This window comes from Lathyrus oleraceus, chromosome 7 (assembly GCF_024323335.1).
Source record: "Lathyrus oleraceus cultivar Zhongwan6 chromosome 7, CAAS_Psat_ZW6_1.0, whole genome shotgun sequence".
Lineage (NCBI taxonomy): Eukaryota > Viridiplantae > Streptophyta > Magnoliopsida > Fabales > Fabaceae > Lathyrus > Lathyrus oleraceus.
Window position 1 is genome coordinate 418,824,838 of NC_066585.1, and position 16,481 is coordinate 418,841,318.

At 36.7% G+C, this 16,481-nt stretch overlaps 1 protein-coding gene across 1 annotated transcript; it reads right to left on the reverse strand.

The window, feature by feature from the left end:
* Positions 1-8,755: 8,755 nt before the first annotated feature.
* On the reverse strand, positions 8,756-11,206 carry LOC127104139 (uncharacterized). The gene is made up of 7 exons (XM_051041342.1): positions 10,487-11,206; positions 10,111-10,315; positions 9,858-10,065; positions 9,525-9,813; positions 9,319-9,470; positions 9,202-9,232; positions 8,756-9,040 (listed from the first exon to the last, which is right to left on the reverse strand). Exons 1-7 carry the CDS (start codon positions 11,204-11,206, stop codon positions 8,756-8,758), a joined length of 1,890 nt encoding a protein of 629 aa, XP_050897299.1.
* Between the last annotated feature and the right edge of the window lie 5,275 nt (positions 11,207-16,481).

Sequence of the window (16,481 nt, forward strand, 5' to 3'; positions counted from 1 at the left end):
CGCCATCATCATGCATTCTCAGAAAGTGGGGCAACTGTCACACTAAGAACCACATGATACTACATGAAATGATAATCATTTAATGCAACAACTGTTTAAAATCAAGAAGAAAAATCAATAAGATTGCTTTTGATCAGAGCCTTTCTGATTCATGAAACTTCCTCACTTTAGAAAGCTCATGTCTCATAAACAACAAATAAATTCTCAGAACCTAATCAAGAGTTCTGGAAGCTTAACATTATGAAATTCATCTTTTTCATTCTGAACAAGAGTCAATAAATAAGTATTTCCAGAATGAAAACGAATCTATCTTCAGCAACAAATTTTGTAAAGATATCAGCCCATTAATGGTATGTATCAATAAAATTTAAGTGAAAAATACTCTTCTGAACATAGTCACGTGAAAAATTATGTTTAATTTCAATATGTTTAGCCCTAGAATGCAAGATAGAAATCTTGGATAAAAAAATAGCAAAAGTATTATCACATAGAATAGGAATGTTACTCTTAAATATCTTATAATCTTCCAGTTGACTCTTCATCCAGAGTATCTGAGTGTTGCATCTAAAAGCTGTGATATACTCAACTTCGGCTTTTGAAAGCGCAATTGTTGACTACCTTTTGCTAGACCACGAGATCAGATTGTCTCCTAGAAACTGACAACTTCCAAAAGTACTTTTCCTTTCTATTTTGTCTCCAGCATAATCAACATCACAATAGCCTATTAATTTGTATTCACTCGATTTTCTATAAAACAAACCAAGGTTAGTGGTACCGCTCAGATACCTAAAGATTCTCTTAACAATAGTTAAGTGAGTTTCCCTAGGACCTGATTGGAAGCAATCACACAAATAGACACTTAATAAAATATTAGGTCTAGAAGCGGTTAAATAAATGAGAGAACCTATCATACCTCTGAATATCTTCTGATTTACCTTACTGCTTACCTCTTCCTTCTCTAAAATTCATGTAGGATGCATTGTAGTCTTCACTGGCTTGCATTCTGACAAGTTAAACTTTTTTAGAAGTTCCCTTGCTTACTTACTTTGGTGGATGTACGTTCCTTCTGAACGTTGATCAATTTGAATTTCTAGAAAGAACTTGAGTTCTCCCATCAGACTCATTTCAAATTCTGCCTAAATTGACTTAGCAAAATCCTTGCACAACGAAGTATTAGCAAAACCAAAAATAATATCATCAACACAAATATGCACAACTAGAATATCATTCTTAAAGGTTTTGCAAAAAGGATTTGTGTCTACTTTCCCCCTGGTAAAATCATTTTCCAAAAGGAAGTTACTTAATCTATCATATAAAGCTATGTGAGCTTGTTTCAGACCATATAACGATTTTTTCAATTTGAAAACAAAATCAGGGTTTTGAGAACTTTCAAAACTAGGAGGTTGGTACACATACACTTCTTCTGAAATGTATCCATTTAAGAATGCACTCTTAACATCCATCTGATAAAGAATGATGTTATGATTTACTACAAACGAAATTAAAAGACGAATAGACTCTAACCTGGAAACTGGAGCAAGGTTTATGTATAGTCTATACCTTCTTGGTGATTATAACCTTGTGCTACCAGTCGAGCCTTGTTTCTGACGACTTCTCCATTCTCATTGAGATTTTTTCTAAAAACCCATATGGTTCCAATGACATGGAAACCCTTTGGTTTCTGAACAAGATCCCAGACGTCGTTCCTGGTGAACTGATTTAGTTCCTCTTGCATAGCCATAATCCATTCATTATCCAGAAGAGCTTCATCAATAGATGTAGACTCTATCAGACCCATAAGAGTTTCTTCAGAAGGTTTGAATGAAGATCGAGTTCTGAATGGTGCATCTTTATCTCTTCTGATGAGTTGGACCAACAATGGCTTTTGGTTGAGTCGCTTCTGAGTCTTTTGCTTCAGTGTCCTTAGCTTTGCCTTCTGAGTTTTTATATCTGCAAATTTTTGAGAAATTAATCTTCATATCTGCAAAATTCTCAACTAGCTTTGACTTTTCAGGGTCAAGCTTATCATTAAATCTAACATTAATTGATTCTTCAATAACTTGTGTCTCAGTGTTAAAGAATATGTATCCTTTTAAGTGGTAAGAATATCCTAATAATAAGCACTTTTGAGCCTTAGAATCAAACTGGCCAAGATTCTCTTTAGAGTTCAACATAAAATACTCACAGCCAAAAAGAATGGAAGTAAGAAATGTTGGGCTTTTTGTTCTTCCACAATTCATATGGAGTCTTACCCATAATAGGTATAGTAGAAATCATGTTCTGAGTATAACAAGTTATGTTAATTTCTTCTGCCAAAAAATGCTTAGCCATATCAGTCTCTTGGATCATGGTGTAAGACATTTCTTGCAAAGTCCTATTCTTCCTTTTTACAACCCCATTTTTTGTGGAGTTCTAGGACAGGAGAAATCATGGGAAATTCCATTTACATCAAAAATATTGTTAAAATGTTTATTTTCAAATTCGCTACCATGGTCACTTATGACTCTGACTATTTTACAATCCATCATATTTTCACTTATGAGCAGAAAGTAAAGAACACAAAATGTGACTCATCCTTGTGTTTCAAGAACTTTACACATGTCCAACAACTATAGTCATCAACGATGACCAATCCATACTTCTTACCACTGATAGAGGCAATTTTCACTGGCCTAAACAAATCAATATGCATAAGTTCTAACGGTCTAGAGGTAGAAAGAATAGTTTTCACTTTGAAAGATGGTTTAAAAAACTTGCCTTTCTGACATGCTTCATAAAGAGCATTTGAAGCAAACTTCAGTTTGGGTAAACCTTTGACTAATCCAAGCTTATTTAGCTGAGAAATCCTTCTCATTGCTAACATGGCCTAAACATCTAATCCATATCCATTGCTCCTTATTAATAGACATTCATTATTTTACATTTTGATCCTCAAGATCAGAAAGTCTGATTTTATAAATGTTGTTCTTCCTCTTTCTGTTAAAAAGGATTATACCATCTTTCTGACTAATAACCTTAAATGACTTTTGATTAAAAATGATATCATAACCATTTTCACTAAGTTGACTAATAGACAATAAGTTATGCATCAAACTATCGACCAAAAGGACATTAGTAATCGAAGGGAGATTACCATTACCAATAGTTCCAGAGCCAATGATCTTCCCTTTCTGGTTTCCTCCGAAACCAACGAAGCCTTCAGGCTTAAGTTCCAAATCTTGGAACATATACCTTCTTCCAGTCATATGTCGCGAGCATCCATTGTCCAGGTACCATGATTGGTGTTTCAATTGAGATGTTATGGATGTATGCAACATAGATGATCTTATCCTTAGGTACCCATTTTTTGGGCCCTCTTTTGTTAGTTTTCCTAGAGTTTCATACACCCTTGTGTCTTTATGCAACATGATAATCAAGTGAAATTTGTGCATGATACTTAGGTTTCAGAATTGAGTTCTTATCCTTTATAAGTTTCCGTGTCTGTGCAGAAAAATAAAGCTCTGTGCCAGCAGGCGCGAAATGCTCATAGAGAGGTTTCAGTTTACCTTCTGACTTTCATCGGGTTTTGTAGTTTCTATACAACCTAAACCTTTTTTTCCATTTCTGCTAACTCCATAGATCAAAGAAGCTATTTTTCTTCTATCTACGCTTTTAGCCAGAAAGTAGTAGAATGCTTTATTATATCTAATGGTGCAATCAGTACCAAAAGCTTCTAAGACTATTTCTTCTTCTAGCTTTGAGATTTTACTTTTCAACACAGAGTTGTTACTTTCTAAAGAAAATATTTGTTCATTTATGGAAGAAATATATTTCTTAAGCTCACTACGAGTTTCAGAAGCAACTACTTGGACTTGTTTATGGTCTTTGTACCTACTCTGAAGACTTTGGTACTTTTCCAGTATTTCAGAGAGACACGACTCTAAATCAGAACGAGATAATCCATAAAATACCTCTTCAGAATTGGAGTCTAATTCAGATTTTGACAATATCATATCTTCTGGTTCTTCAGAACCTTTTGGATTAGTTGTAGTTTCCATCAATCCAACATTGGCCTGTTCTTCATCAAAATCTTCTTCTTCGGATTCTGAGTCATCCCATGTAGCCATCATCCCTTTCTTGCCTTTAGAAAACTTCTTCTTAGGCCTTTTGTCAGTTTTCAACTTAGGACACTCATTCTTGTAGTGGCCTGACTCCTTGCACTCAAAGAAAATAACCTTTTTACCAGAACCTTGCTTATTTTGTCCAGACAAAGAATCATAATGACCAACAATCCTCCTAGATCCTCTAAACTTTCCTTGACCATTATGCATATGCCTCCAGAGTCTGTTGACCCTCTTGGAAATCAAATACAACTCATCATCATCTTCTGAGTCTGAAGCTAGCGAAAATATACCCGAACGCATCGCATGCTAGAACATACAACAGAGTCTCCATCGAACTTTATTTATTCCCTAAGGAAAGGAAAAATATCGATAAAACCCGGGGAAAGACAAATATGGGTAAGGAAGTTGGTTATGCAAGGGGAAGATATTAGCACCCCTAACATCCATGGTATTCCATGGGAACTGCTTTGATCTTTCTTTGCTCGAATGGGTGTTCTATCTAGGGATTACTCGCAAAAGAATAAGGGGAAAGGAAAGAATAGATAAAGTGCTCGGTGGGGATTAAGACCCTTATGCCTACATATCCTTATAGTGAACTAAGGAATTCAAAGCTCCGTAGTTCATGGAACTAGTGGTGGGAGATGAAAAGAAGTTGTGATAATGAATATGGTATGAACCAAAGGATTATATTGTTTGAACTCCAAAAGGGGATGAAATCTAAACCCAAGAGTAAAACTGGCGTTGACCAATATGTGGACTAGCCGGAAGCGTCTGCCACTATATATGGTATATCCAAAAATAAAGAGGATTACGTGTTTGTATACGATACAAACATCTCTTGGTTCAAAAGCAGACATAAGATGAAGTTTAAAGAGATAACAAGTATATCACATGGAGTGAACGGAGGTAGGAATATGAATGCACCATGGAGATGATTGGAATGAAATGAATAAATATGCTCGATGGAGGATTCGAACCCTCGTGCCTATGTATTCTCATCATGCAATGAGAAAGTCAGAGCATTCGTAGTTCGTAGAACCATGATAACAAAGAGAGAGATTGATAGTGATGAAAAGTATAACTTATATCATTAGGATGGTAACATGGGAACATACAAACGAGAGTGAACTTTGAACCGAAGAGTAAACAGACGTCTTAGCCAAAAAAGAAGGAATTAAATGTTTGGATACGGGCCAAAGAACTCTTGATTCACAAGGTGGACTACCGTTATATACCACTTGCTGGGGAACAATCAATTTGAAATCAAAGAAGAATAATACCTTGAATCCATGAAGGAATAGACTCTGAACCGAAGAGTAAATAGGCGTCTTATCCAAAAAGAAAGAATTAAGTGTTTAGGTACGAGCCAAACAACTCTTAGTTCACAAGGTGGATTTCCGCTATATCGTCCTAAAAGGGTGTACATGGAGTCCATGAGAAGTATCTTTCGATCTCAAAAGATGGTATTGATTGATGAATGAAGAAATGATGAATAAATAGGGTAGCTCGCGAAGAATCTGAATTCTCCTGCCTACGTATTCTCACCGTGCAATGAGAAAGTCAGAGCTTTCGTAGTTCAGCCTACTACAGCTGGAGCAAAGAAAGATATTTGATAGGATTTCCAAGAGGCAAAGCAAATTGCTTAACAAGCAAGAGTGTGGCATTAACCAATGGTGGTAATCAACCACAGGGTATTAATGAGATATGATTGTCCTACACACGAGAGGATTTATAAGGCAAGGGAGCTTCGTCTATGCACGAGAGGTCTTATAAGACAAACAAATGATTAAGGGGGTTTGCCAAGGCACCAGAGGACTGATAAGGCAAACAATGATTGACTAGAGTGGACCTAAGCATAAAAGGCATGATAAGGCTCACAGTGATTGAATAGGGGTTGCCAAAGTACAAGAGGACTGATAAGGAAAACAATTATTGACTAGAGTGGGCCTAAGCACAAGAGGTCTGATAAGGCTCACAATGATTGAATAGGGTTTGCCAAAGCACAAGAGGACTGGTAAGGCAAATAATGATTGAGTTGATTGATTAGGATTCAAAGACTTGATCACAAAAGGTATCTGAATATCAAGGAGAGTGCGATTAGTGATCCAAAGAAGAAAGAATGATTACTGGTCCACTGAGGAGATAATGATTGATGTGCAATGGTTGTTCACTATTGAAAAAGATAAGATTGATTAGTGCTTGATTGAAGAAGACTTGTCAATTGTATGATTCAAATTGCACTAAAGTCTATGAACAAAAGCAAATACCTTGAGCACCTGGGTCATTCTTCCCATACCCAAGGATACCCTAAACAAGGATAGGAATTCTCCACTCTCATCATTCTTTATTACTTAAGGCTCATGGCGTACAACTTGAATCAGAATTGACCCGTTACTGATAGGAGATTCTAATGATTGATCTTGATGATGTAATTCTACTTGTTATAGAAGAAGACTTGATAGTCATTTTATTTGAATTATGCTAATGTCCATGAACAAAGGCGAATAACGTGAGAAAATGGCTCATTCGTCCCATACCTAAGGATACCCTAGACAAGGATAAGAATTCTCCACTCTCATCATTCTTTGTTTCTTAAGGCTTGTGCCATACAATCTGAATTATGATTGACAAGTGTTGATACCTTTGATGTGCTTGAGAAGTAGTCCACTTTATCAACTATGCTTCATTGGCATTGACTTTAAAGTCTTGATCTTGAATTTGAACCTTGAGGTCTAGGGCTCTTAAGATTCAGCATGCCTAATACATCTTGAGCACAATGGACTTTCCCTATTGTAAGACCCCAATTTTGACCCTAAGATCCCTCATGCTATCTCATCATTTGCATTGGCTTTGGGATCACACCTTTGTATCCTCCTTACCCCTCATTCATTGGGTTTGCATTGGGAGAGATCACCAAGTACATTTAATTGTATCATACTTTGTTTTTCATTATTTACTAATCAAAATACCAAAAATATGTCTATGTATGGCTTGTTTCTTTTGTAGATAATGTGTGCATCCACCAAGGCCTCATCAAGCTCACAATTAGGGTTTGAGACCCTCAGTGTAAGGAGATTAATCAAGAGATGGTTCACATTGGTTCTAGACATAATATATGGATCCCAATTATATTCATTTACCATTTTGATCAAGAAATCATCAAGAGTTTGAAGCTTGTTTACCTTGGAAGCCCTAATTCATCTGGGTATCTTGTGTGACTTCCTTAACAAGTTTCTTCAACATTTGATCAAATATATTAAGGTATACTTAATAATACATAATCTTATACATATATTATCCTCCATGAGTCCAAAAGATCAATATAACTTCAATTTTTCAAGTTGGTTCATGGTGGTAGACCAGAGAAAGTCAACTGGTCAAAACTGGGGTTCACTAGACCCTATCTCCTACAATTTTTGTCATATGAAAATTATTCCAAGAGAAACATTACTCTTTATGTAATTACAAACAACTTTCATGTTGACATAAAGAGCTAGTTTTGCTTGAAAAGTCATTTTTTATGGTGAAAGATTATAGGTCATTTTGTCTATGCCCTAGTTAGGAGGTCAACTTCCAAGGACCATAACTTTCTCAATCTTTATGAGATTGAAATTCTGGTATCAGATATGAGATGTCGAAGGTAATGTCATGACACTAATATCTGAACAACAAGTGAAATATGAACAGAATAAAAACCAGGAAACAATTGAAAAATGACACAAGCAATTGTTAACCCAGTTCGGTGCAAACACACCTACGTCTAGGGGCTACCAAGCCAGGAAGGAAATCCACTAAACAGAATTAGTTCAAAGACTCTCAGTAAACAACTTCAAGTTACAGTCTTTTCACCTAATCTCTACCCGTGTGATTTCTATCTAAGAACTCTTAGACATGAGACCCTACTCACCCCCCCCCCCCCCCCCTCAATCATAACAGTGATACTAGAACAAATACCAAAAAGAAAGAAGACACACTTTAAGGACACACACTTGATCTTGCTTAAAAGCTTCAATTAAGTAAACAAATACACTCGTACTTCAAATCTTAGAGTGGACAAATTACAACTCAAAAACTCAGTCCAATTCACACATCAACAAGATGGATGAATGGCTCACAATTCACAAACGCACACAAGACTAAAACCCTAATACTCACTCACTTCACCGTTTATGTTTTCTATTTATAAAACAGGGTTTACATAGTCTTTAAATAGAAGCTTTCTAAATGGGCCTGGGTAGCATGAAACCCTAATTCTATTTATTGCGTATTCCCTAAGAAATAGCAGCGAATCATTCCTTTTCGGGAAACAGAATATTCTGGCTTTAAATAGAATTACTCCTTGAATAATGCATGCAATCCCCACATAAGCACACAAAGACTTGCATGAAAAGCGCAACAAAAAAATACATAACATTCAGACTGAATGTTCTGTATGCACATGTCGTAACATCGGGTCTGACATCTTGAATAAATCCTGCACAACCATATCAAACAACCTGCAGAAAGCTGATATCACATGTCAAGACTACAAGCGTGACATCTTGTGATAACACTAAGTTTTACCAAAATTGATGCCAATTCATAGAACCAACAAACTCCCCCTTTGGAAAATTTTGGCTAAAACAATAGATCACACATTCACAAGAAATCAATCAGAGCATCAGTTCAGCAGCAGAAGAAAACATACACACATCACTAGCAAAAATAACAACTAGTAAACACACAAGCACTTGCACATACAACACTAGCAAGAACCAACTAGCAAACATCAGGACACACAAGTGCTTGTACTCTCCCTCAAGTCCATGCAACTTCCCAGAAGACAACAGCTCCCCCTTAAGCCAGTCCACAACAAACAACAACCACACTGCTTCACACAAACAGAACACATAGAATTCTCCCCCTTTACCAAACAAATAAACACCAAAATTCTCCCCCTGTATCAGAAAAGCAGAGCAAGAACAATACTACAGAGCTAAGCTAAGATACTCAGCTACATCTACAACTATTTCTCCCCCTTTTTAGCCAAAAGAGACCAAAGAGACAAAATAAATGTCTATCTAGTCATTAACAGAAATACCAGAAGTTAAAGAGTTACATCACCAAGTACATACATAGTTGTAAGAATTCTGAGAAACAAAAAAAAACACAAAGAAATCCACCAAAAAACCAAGAAAACCATCAAAACAAGAGGGACCAAAGCCAACAGAACTACTTAGTAGGGCTTGAGTTTGTAGCCTCTTCAGCAGCACCAGAAGTAGAGTTGCCACTCGCATCATCATTGTTAGCAGACCTCTCAATAGAGGTGTGGGCTTCAGCTTCTTCTTCATGGCTGACATTAGCATGTTCAACATTTTCACCCTCAGCCTACTCCAAGCTTTCAATCAAGGCTTCCAAAGATTGTTTTCTAGTTGTGGCTACCCTAATCCCTTCACCTAGCTCTTTGCATGTCTCCTTAAGCTCAGCAATTGCTCCAACTTTTGAGACTGGCCTCCTCATGGCAGATGTCATGACAATATCCTCGACATGACTGCCTTCAAAGAGTTTGTAGTGCACAGACAGAGCTGGTTTTCTCCTACTAGGTAAATAATTTGAGCACAGAATACCAGGATGTTGATTCAAGATAATTCCATAAATCATAGAGGGAAAAGCAATTGGCAGCTTAACTGCATTAGTAGTTCCATGCTTGATGATTTGATCAAACATATATCTACCATATTCCAATTTCACTTTTTTCCCAACACAAAAATAAACCTCCCAAGAGTATTAGCAATGGTGGAGATATGGTTGGTAGGGACCCAGTTAGCAGCTCCTATTTTATGCAGGATAGCATACTTGATAGTCAACTTCCCAGCAGAAAGATGCTTTTTAAAAGGCCAAACTTTCACCTGCTTAGCTGTAATCTCCCTACATACCTGATTGTCTGTAACCTCTAATTCTCCTGCACCCTCATTATTTCTGCCTAGAAAATTATTAATAACAGTAGGAGAGAATGTTATACACTTACCCCTCACATACACCTTGCAGAACTCCTTGTTGTTCTTATCAGAAATATCCTCAAGAATATTAACAATAAATTCCTTGACTAAACCTTCGTAGCATTGAGATAACCCAACAACAGTCTTCAAAAGCCCATCAGCTTGTATCAGGTCCATGACCTCCTTGACATCAACAACATCTTTTTCCAATTCCCTTTCCACAACTACCCTTCTCTGCATCACAAATTTCCACTTAGCAGCTCCATCCTCAAGATGGAAGGAGATGTTATCCAAATGAATAACAGGTACTTTAATAGGAGACTTAGTAACAGTAGTTTTCTTCGCAGGCGAGATGTTAGTGACATCTTCCTCAACATCCTCTTCAGGCTCAAAACCTTCTCTGACCTTCCTCTTCTTTATTTCAACCTTGCTCCATGGTTTGGAGGGACCAATAACAACAGTCTTGTTAGCTTTTCTAGCTGACATAAGTTCAGCCACAGATTTTCCTTTGTGAGTCTTCATGCGTTTAGCCACACTTGGCTTTATGTGATGAATCAAGCTTTCCTCTTGATCATCAGAGCTACCATCCTCTAGATCAATCACAATATTTGCATCATCATGCTTCTCAGAGTGGGAAGCATTAGCTGTGTTAGAGGCCACATATTTCCCTTTGTCAGACACGGTTTGCCCTAGAGAGCACAACCCTTCAGTAGCCAAGGCCTTTTTAGAACTGGAGGAATCACCACCCTTACCACTAGGTTGTTCAACCTCAGGAGGGGGATACATTTGAGCAAGGGGAGTAGAAACCCCCTTCACAGAGTGACCTTCATTAAGAATTCTAGTAACTATGTCTCTTGTAACACGATCAGTATAGTGTGTTCCTTCCTTATACTTAGTGACATGAGTTGAACCAGACCGAATATTAGAGGGATTACCTTGATTGGAACATGCAGAAGCGGAGGTATTAATGGAGATGGGTTGGTTCAAATCAATGTCCGTGGCGGGAATAACAGAGAGAAGAGCAACATCCAGAATCTCATCATCAGGGACGCCCATGGGAGGAACACTAAATTTTGGAGTAGACTTAGTATTTTTAGAAGCAAATGTATCTTGATGTTGTGACATTTTGGAGTTTTTCTGGAAAAAGTAAGGTTGCCCTAGCAGAGGTTTGTGGAGAAGGAAAAGGAAGATGGAATAGTTGGAGTAGGTAATGGGGTTATGGGGGTAGCGTGTGAAGATAGAATAGATGGTATTTCCAATACAAGGTAATGATTTACCATAATGGGGGCACTTTTTTTTAGGAAAATAGACTATAATTTGAGTACTTTTTCCACTCCATATTAATTTCTACAAATTTTCATAAATGCAAATCCCTAATCTCCCTCTCAGGAATTCAAATTGATTTGCATCCAAGGCCTTTGTCAAAATATCAGCTAACTGCATCTCAGTAGCAACATGCTCCAAGGCTACAATCTTATCCTCCACAAGTTCTCTAATAAAATGGTGACGGATATCAATATGTTTGGTCCTGCTGTGCTGAATAGGGTTCTTTGAGATGTTTATAGCACTCAGGTTGTCATAGTACAATGTCATGACATCTTGTGTGACATTGTATTCAGTCAGCATTTGTTTCATCTACACCAGTTGAGAACAACTACTTCCAGCTGCTATATATTCAGCTTCAGCAGTAGACAGAGAAACACAATTTTGCTTCTTACTAAACCATGATATTAGATTGTTCCCCAAGAAGAAACATCCTCCTGATGTGCTTTTCTTATCATCAGCGCTTCCAGCCCAATCAACATCACAATAGCCAGATAACACATAATCAGGTCCATGAGTGTATAGCATCCCATAGTCACAAGTGCCATTGACATATTTTAGGATCCTTTTCACTTGGTTTATATGGCTCACCTTTGGTTCATCTTGATATCTAGCACATACACCTACAGCAAAAGCAATGTCAGGTCTGCTTGCTGTAAGATATAGCAGACTCTCTATCATGCTTCTGTAGAGACTTTGATCCACACTGACACCATTTTCATCTTTAGACAACTTCAGATGAGTAGGAGCAAGTGTCCTCTTGTGGCTTGCATTCTCCATGCCAAACTTCTTAACTATATTCTTGACATATTTACTTTGAGATAGAAAGATAGAATCTCCCATCTGCTTGACTTGCAGGCCAAGAAAAAAAGTTAGTTCTCCGACAAGACTCATCTCAAATTCAGACTACATTTGTTCAACAAAATGTTGAACCATCTTACTTGACAACCCACCAAACACAATATCATCCACATAGATCTGAGCAATCATGAGCTTTCCTCCTTCATCTTTGACAAATAAATTCTTATCAATGCCTCCCTTTCTGTATCCATTGTCAATGAGAAACACTGTGAGTCTCTCATACCAAGCTCTAGGAGCTTGTTTCAACCCATAAAGAGCTTTCCTCAACTTATACACATGCTTTGGAAGATTTGGATCTGTGAATCCCTTTGGTTGTTCAACATATACTTCCTCATTCAAGTAGCCATTTAAGAAGGCACTTTTCACATCCATTTGGAACATTTTAAACTTCAGAATACATGCCACTCCTAGCAATAATCTAATGGGCTCCAGGCGAGCTACAAGTGCCAATGTTTCATCAAAGTCAACTCCTTCAACTTGAGTGTATCCTTGAGCTACTAACCTTGCTTTATTCCTAGTAACCACACCTTTTTCATCAGATTTATTCTTGTATACCCACTTTGTTCCAATAACATTTATTCTTTCAGGTCTTGGAACCAAATCCCATACTTCATTTCTCTTGAATTGGCCTAACTCTTCATGCATGGCATTGATCCAAAATTCATCAGTTAAAGCTTCTTTAACATTCTTAGGCTCAATCTTTGATACAAAACAGGCATGTCAGATCACTTCCCTTGATCTAGTGGAGACTCCTTTATTTAGATCTCCTATAATGAGATCTTTAGGATGCTCCTTCTGAATTCTGATAGAGGGTCCCTTGTTTACTTGATCAGCTTCAGGTTCAACCTGGGTGGACTCACTCTCACTACTTTTATCAGAAGGTTCAGCTGGGGCATCATTCAGAAATGTTTCAACATCGTCTGTGACACCAGTCTCTTGATCATCAACAACAACATTGATAGATTCCATCATAACTTTAGTTTTGGAATTAAAGACTCTAAAGGCTCTGTTGTTTGTTGAGTAGCCCAGAAATATTCCTTCATCACTCTTGGGGTCCATTTTCCTTCTTGTCATACCCCAATTTTGTCCAGACATTTTTAAATCTTACATAAGTTTGATTTCATTTTCAAATTGCATCATATGCATATCATGACATGCATTTCATCATGAATAATACCTAAAATATCAGTCGGAATAAATTATTGAAAATACGAATAAATCAGTTGAATCATTTCTCATAAAACGTGCAAAATCAGTGGGTAAAAAGTTTCAAAATTAAAACTGCAGACGCCAGTATTATCAATCTACGATTCGCATAGTTCAGCCTGGTGTGCTCATTATATTTTTCAACGACTTTTTCAATCGCATTTTGATCCGTCTGAGCCTGTTAACCGGTGAAGAAACACTGTATTTTTTTAATATGTATATTTTGTGGTGATCATTTTAGTGCGTCCGATTTAATTTTTCGAGCAAATTTTTTCCCGATTTTTATTCATTTCTAGTCGTTTTAATTTTATTCTTTCGCCAAAATGTTCAAAATAAATAAAAAGAATTTTCCATGCTTTTATTTTATTTTTACCACATCTATTTCCAAAGTCATGAATTTTATTTGATTTAATTGGTTTAAATTGTTTTAAATCAATTAAATCATTTAGAAGAGACATTTTGACAATTAAATTATTTGTGTGATTCTTTGATTCGATCCCGATCATCGATTCAAATTTATCAGTGGTCTGTGTCAAATAATCGATGTGCATTTTGTTATCCAATCGAAACTATAAGTTAATTAATTTGATATTATTAAAAGAAATTAAAAAAGGCCGGAAAAATAAAGAGTTTGTTTCTATCCATTCACATGTGACACATGCTCATCACCTAGAAGGACCACTCCCAACGGAAAGGAGATATGCTCCCTGTCTCATGAGCTGGCGAGGAAAGGAGGATAAGGTTAGGAAATAATATCTCCTTGTAGCCAATAACGGATAGCCACATGTCCGATTCTCTAAAAAAAGAAAATAAAAAAGAATCTATCCAATCATTTTAGAGATCCACGAAATCCACTCAAAACTTCTCCACCTACTACTCTCTTCTCTCTCTCGGGACTCAAAAAAATAAAAAAATAAAACTCCACTTAATAAAGGATTTCCACTCATAACATCACTCGTTCACCTCGGGAAGGATAACTACTCCATCTCTCTGAAAAGAAAAAGAGAAAAATTAATAAACTTTTCGTCTCCTTCCTCAAAAATCCACCGCCGACCTCTCCCTCCATCGCCGTCCAATCGGAGAACCACACAACGGTTTCCAAACCGCTTCCACTCACCGGCAAAACCAACCGTCACTCCTTTCTTCGCCGTCGACCATACGGGCCCGTCACCATCTCCGCCATCTTCATCATCGAACGTCGATGAGCACCAACAAGCGCCGTCACAAACCCGTCGCACTCCATCACCCTTCTAAATCCCTCCGTCCGCGACTCCAAATAACCGCCGTCACAACATCCACTTCTCCCGCATCGGCAAACGAAACCACCCTATCAACCTTGTCCGATGCCCCACAATCAGACTCTTTTCTTCTCTCTTCCATAAATCGTAGATCTACCACCGAACAACGGCATCAACCTTCACGGTTCCGCCACAACAACAATATAAATAATACCTCACAAATTCCAACATTCCAAGGCGGCATCATTTTTACATCCAGATCGAGCATACCCACTAAAACCTCACGGCCATCCTAAGATATCGCAAGCTTAGAACGAATGAGGTTTACTGATGCATAAGCTTGGAAGGTTTTAAAAGCAATTTATTCATTTTGCTGAGATATGACAACATCAAAAATTACATGGCAAAATGATGGGTTTTCTGTCAACATACGTCACCGCCTCCGAGTACATGTTCGTTTCTTCTCTTTTGAGTTGTTTCACTCTACTTTTGAATTGCCCTTTTACTTATGAAATAAACCTGTGTTGTATGTGTGATAGAATTTTTTTATTAAAGTTTATTATGTGTGATAGAATTTTTTTATTATTAAAGTTTATGTAGTTTTACGGTTCAGAAAAGATATAAGAGGAAAAACTTCATGGTTTAGTCTTTACGTCTTTATCCATGCCACTATTTTTGATTGAATGCTCTTAGTTTTTGGTTAAGAATAAAAGAGTGCATGTGTTGTCTACTTTAGAAGAAATCAAATCTATTCTTTTTTTATTTCTTTTTCATATTTATTATGTATGGGATGTTAAGATGGGTTTTAGTTTGGTCTCCTCTAAATTAAGCCCATTAAGCATCTTTTCACCCCCTATAGTTTGTAATATATTTATGTTATTACTATTTGATTTTGATTTCATTTGTTTTAAAGTCGGATTTTAATCCCCGGATTCGACAAACTTATGTCGTTATGCTGCCCAAGTTTCTATACAGTGATTGAGAATTTTCACCGCGTTTCGGTCCTTACATACGACATTTCAACTCCGTTGTCGCTATGTACAAACCGGTTCTTGAGCACATTGTGACCAATCTAATCCGATCATTATTAAATCGACATCGTCATTTAATTCATTCTCTTTTAATTATAACAAATTAATTAATTAAATTTTGTCCAATTAGTTAATTACTATTAATTAATTTTAATTAACTTGATTATTTGTTTCAATTAAATAATTTTGATAATTAATCTTAATTAATCGATTTAACCAAATTTTAATAAATTAATTTTGTTAACTAGAAATTGATCGATTCCTTTCACTATCACAATTTCACATCATTTCTAAACCAAGACCAATTCAATTTTATCATCAATCCAAACCAATTTCAAGAACAAGAAAATCACACAATTCTTGATTTAACATTAAGCCCATTTTTAGAACAAACCCTTTGTAAGTCGATTGCTTTGGCATCGCCATCAACCTCATATAACTTTACTAATATTCCGTACAAATTAAAAACATTTTTCTAAACAATTTAACTTCTAAAGAATTTTCTCTTTTAATGCCAACTTGGGATGAAAAGGATATAGGAAGTGTTCGCTTCACTATTTCTCAAGTACTCGAATGATTGGCGCACGTCATATTGCTCGATTTCTTGTCACCCGATTAAAAATTTAACCATAATATTCAAATCATTTCTTTTAAATTAGTACAAATTCTAAACCCTTTTAATTCTAAACCTCGGATAATAAAAGATGAGAGGCGTTCGCCTCACCATCTCACGAATGATTG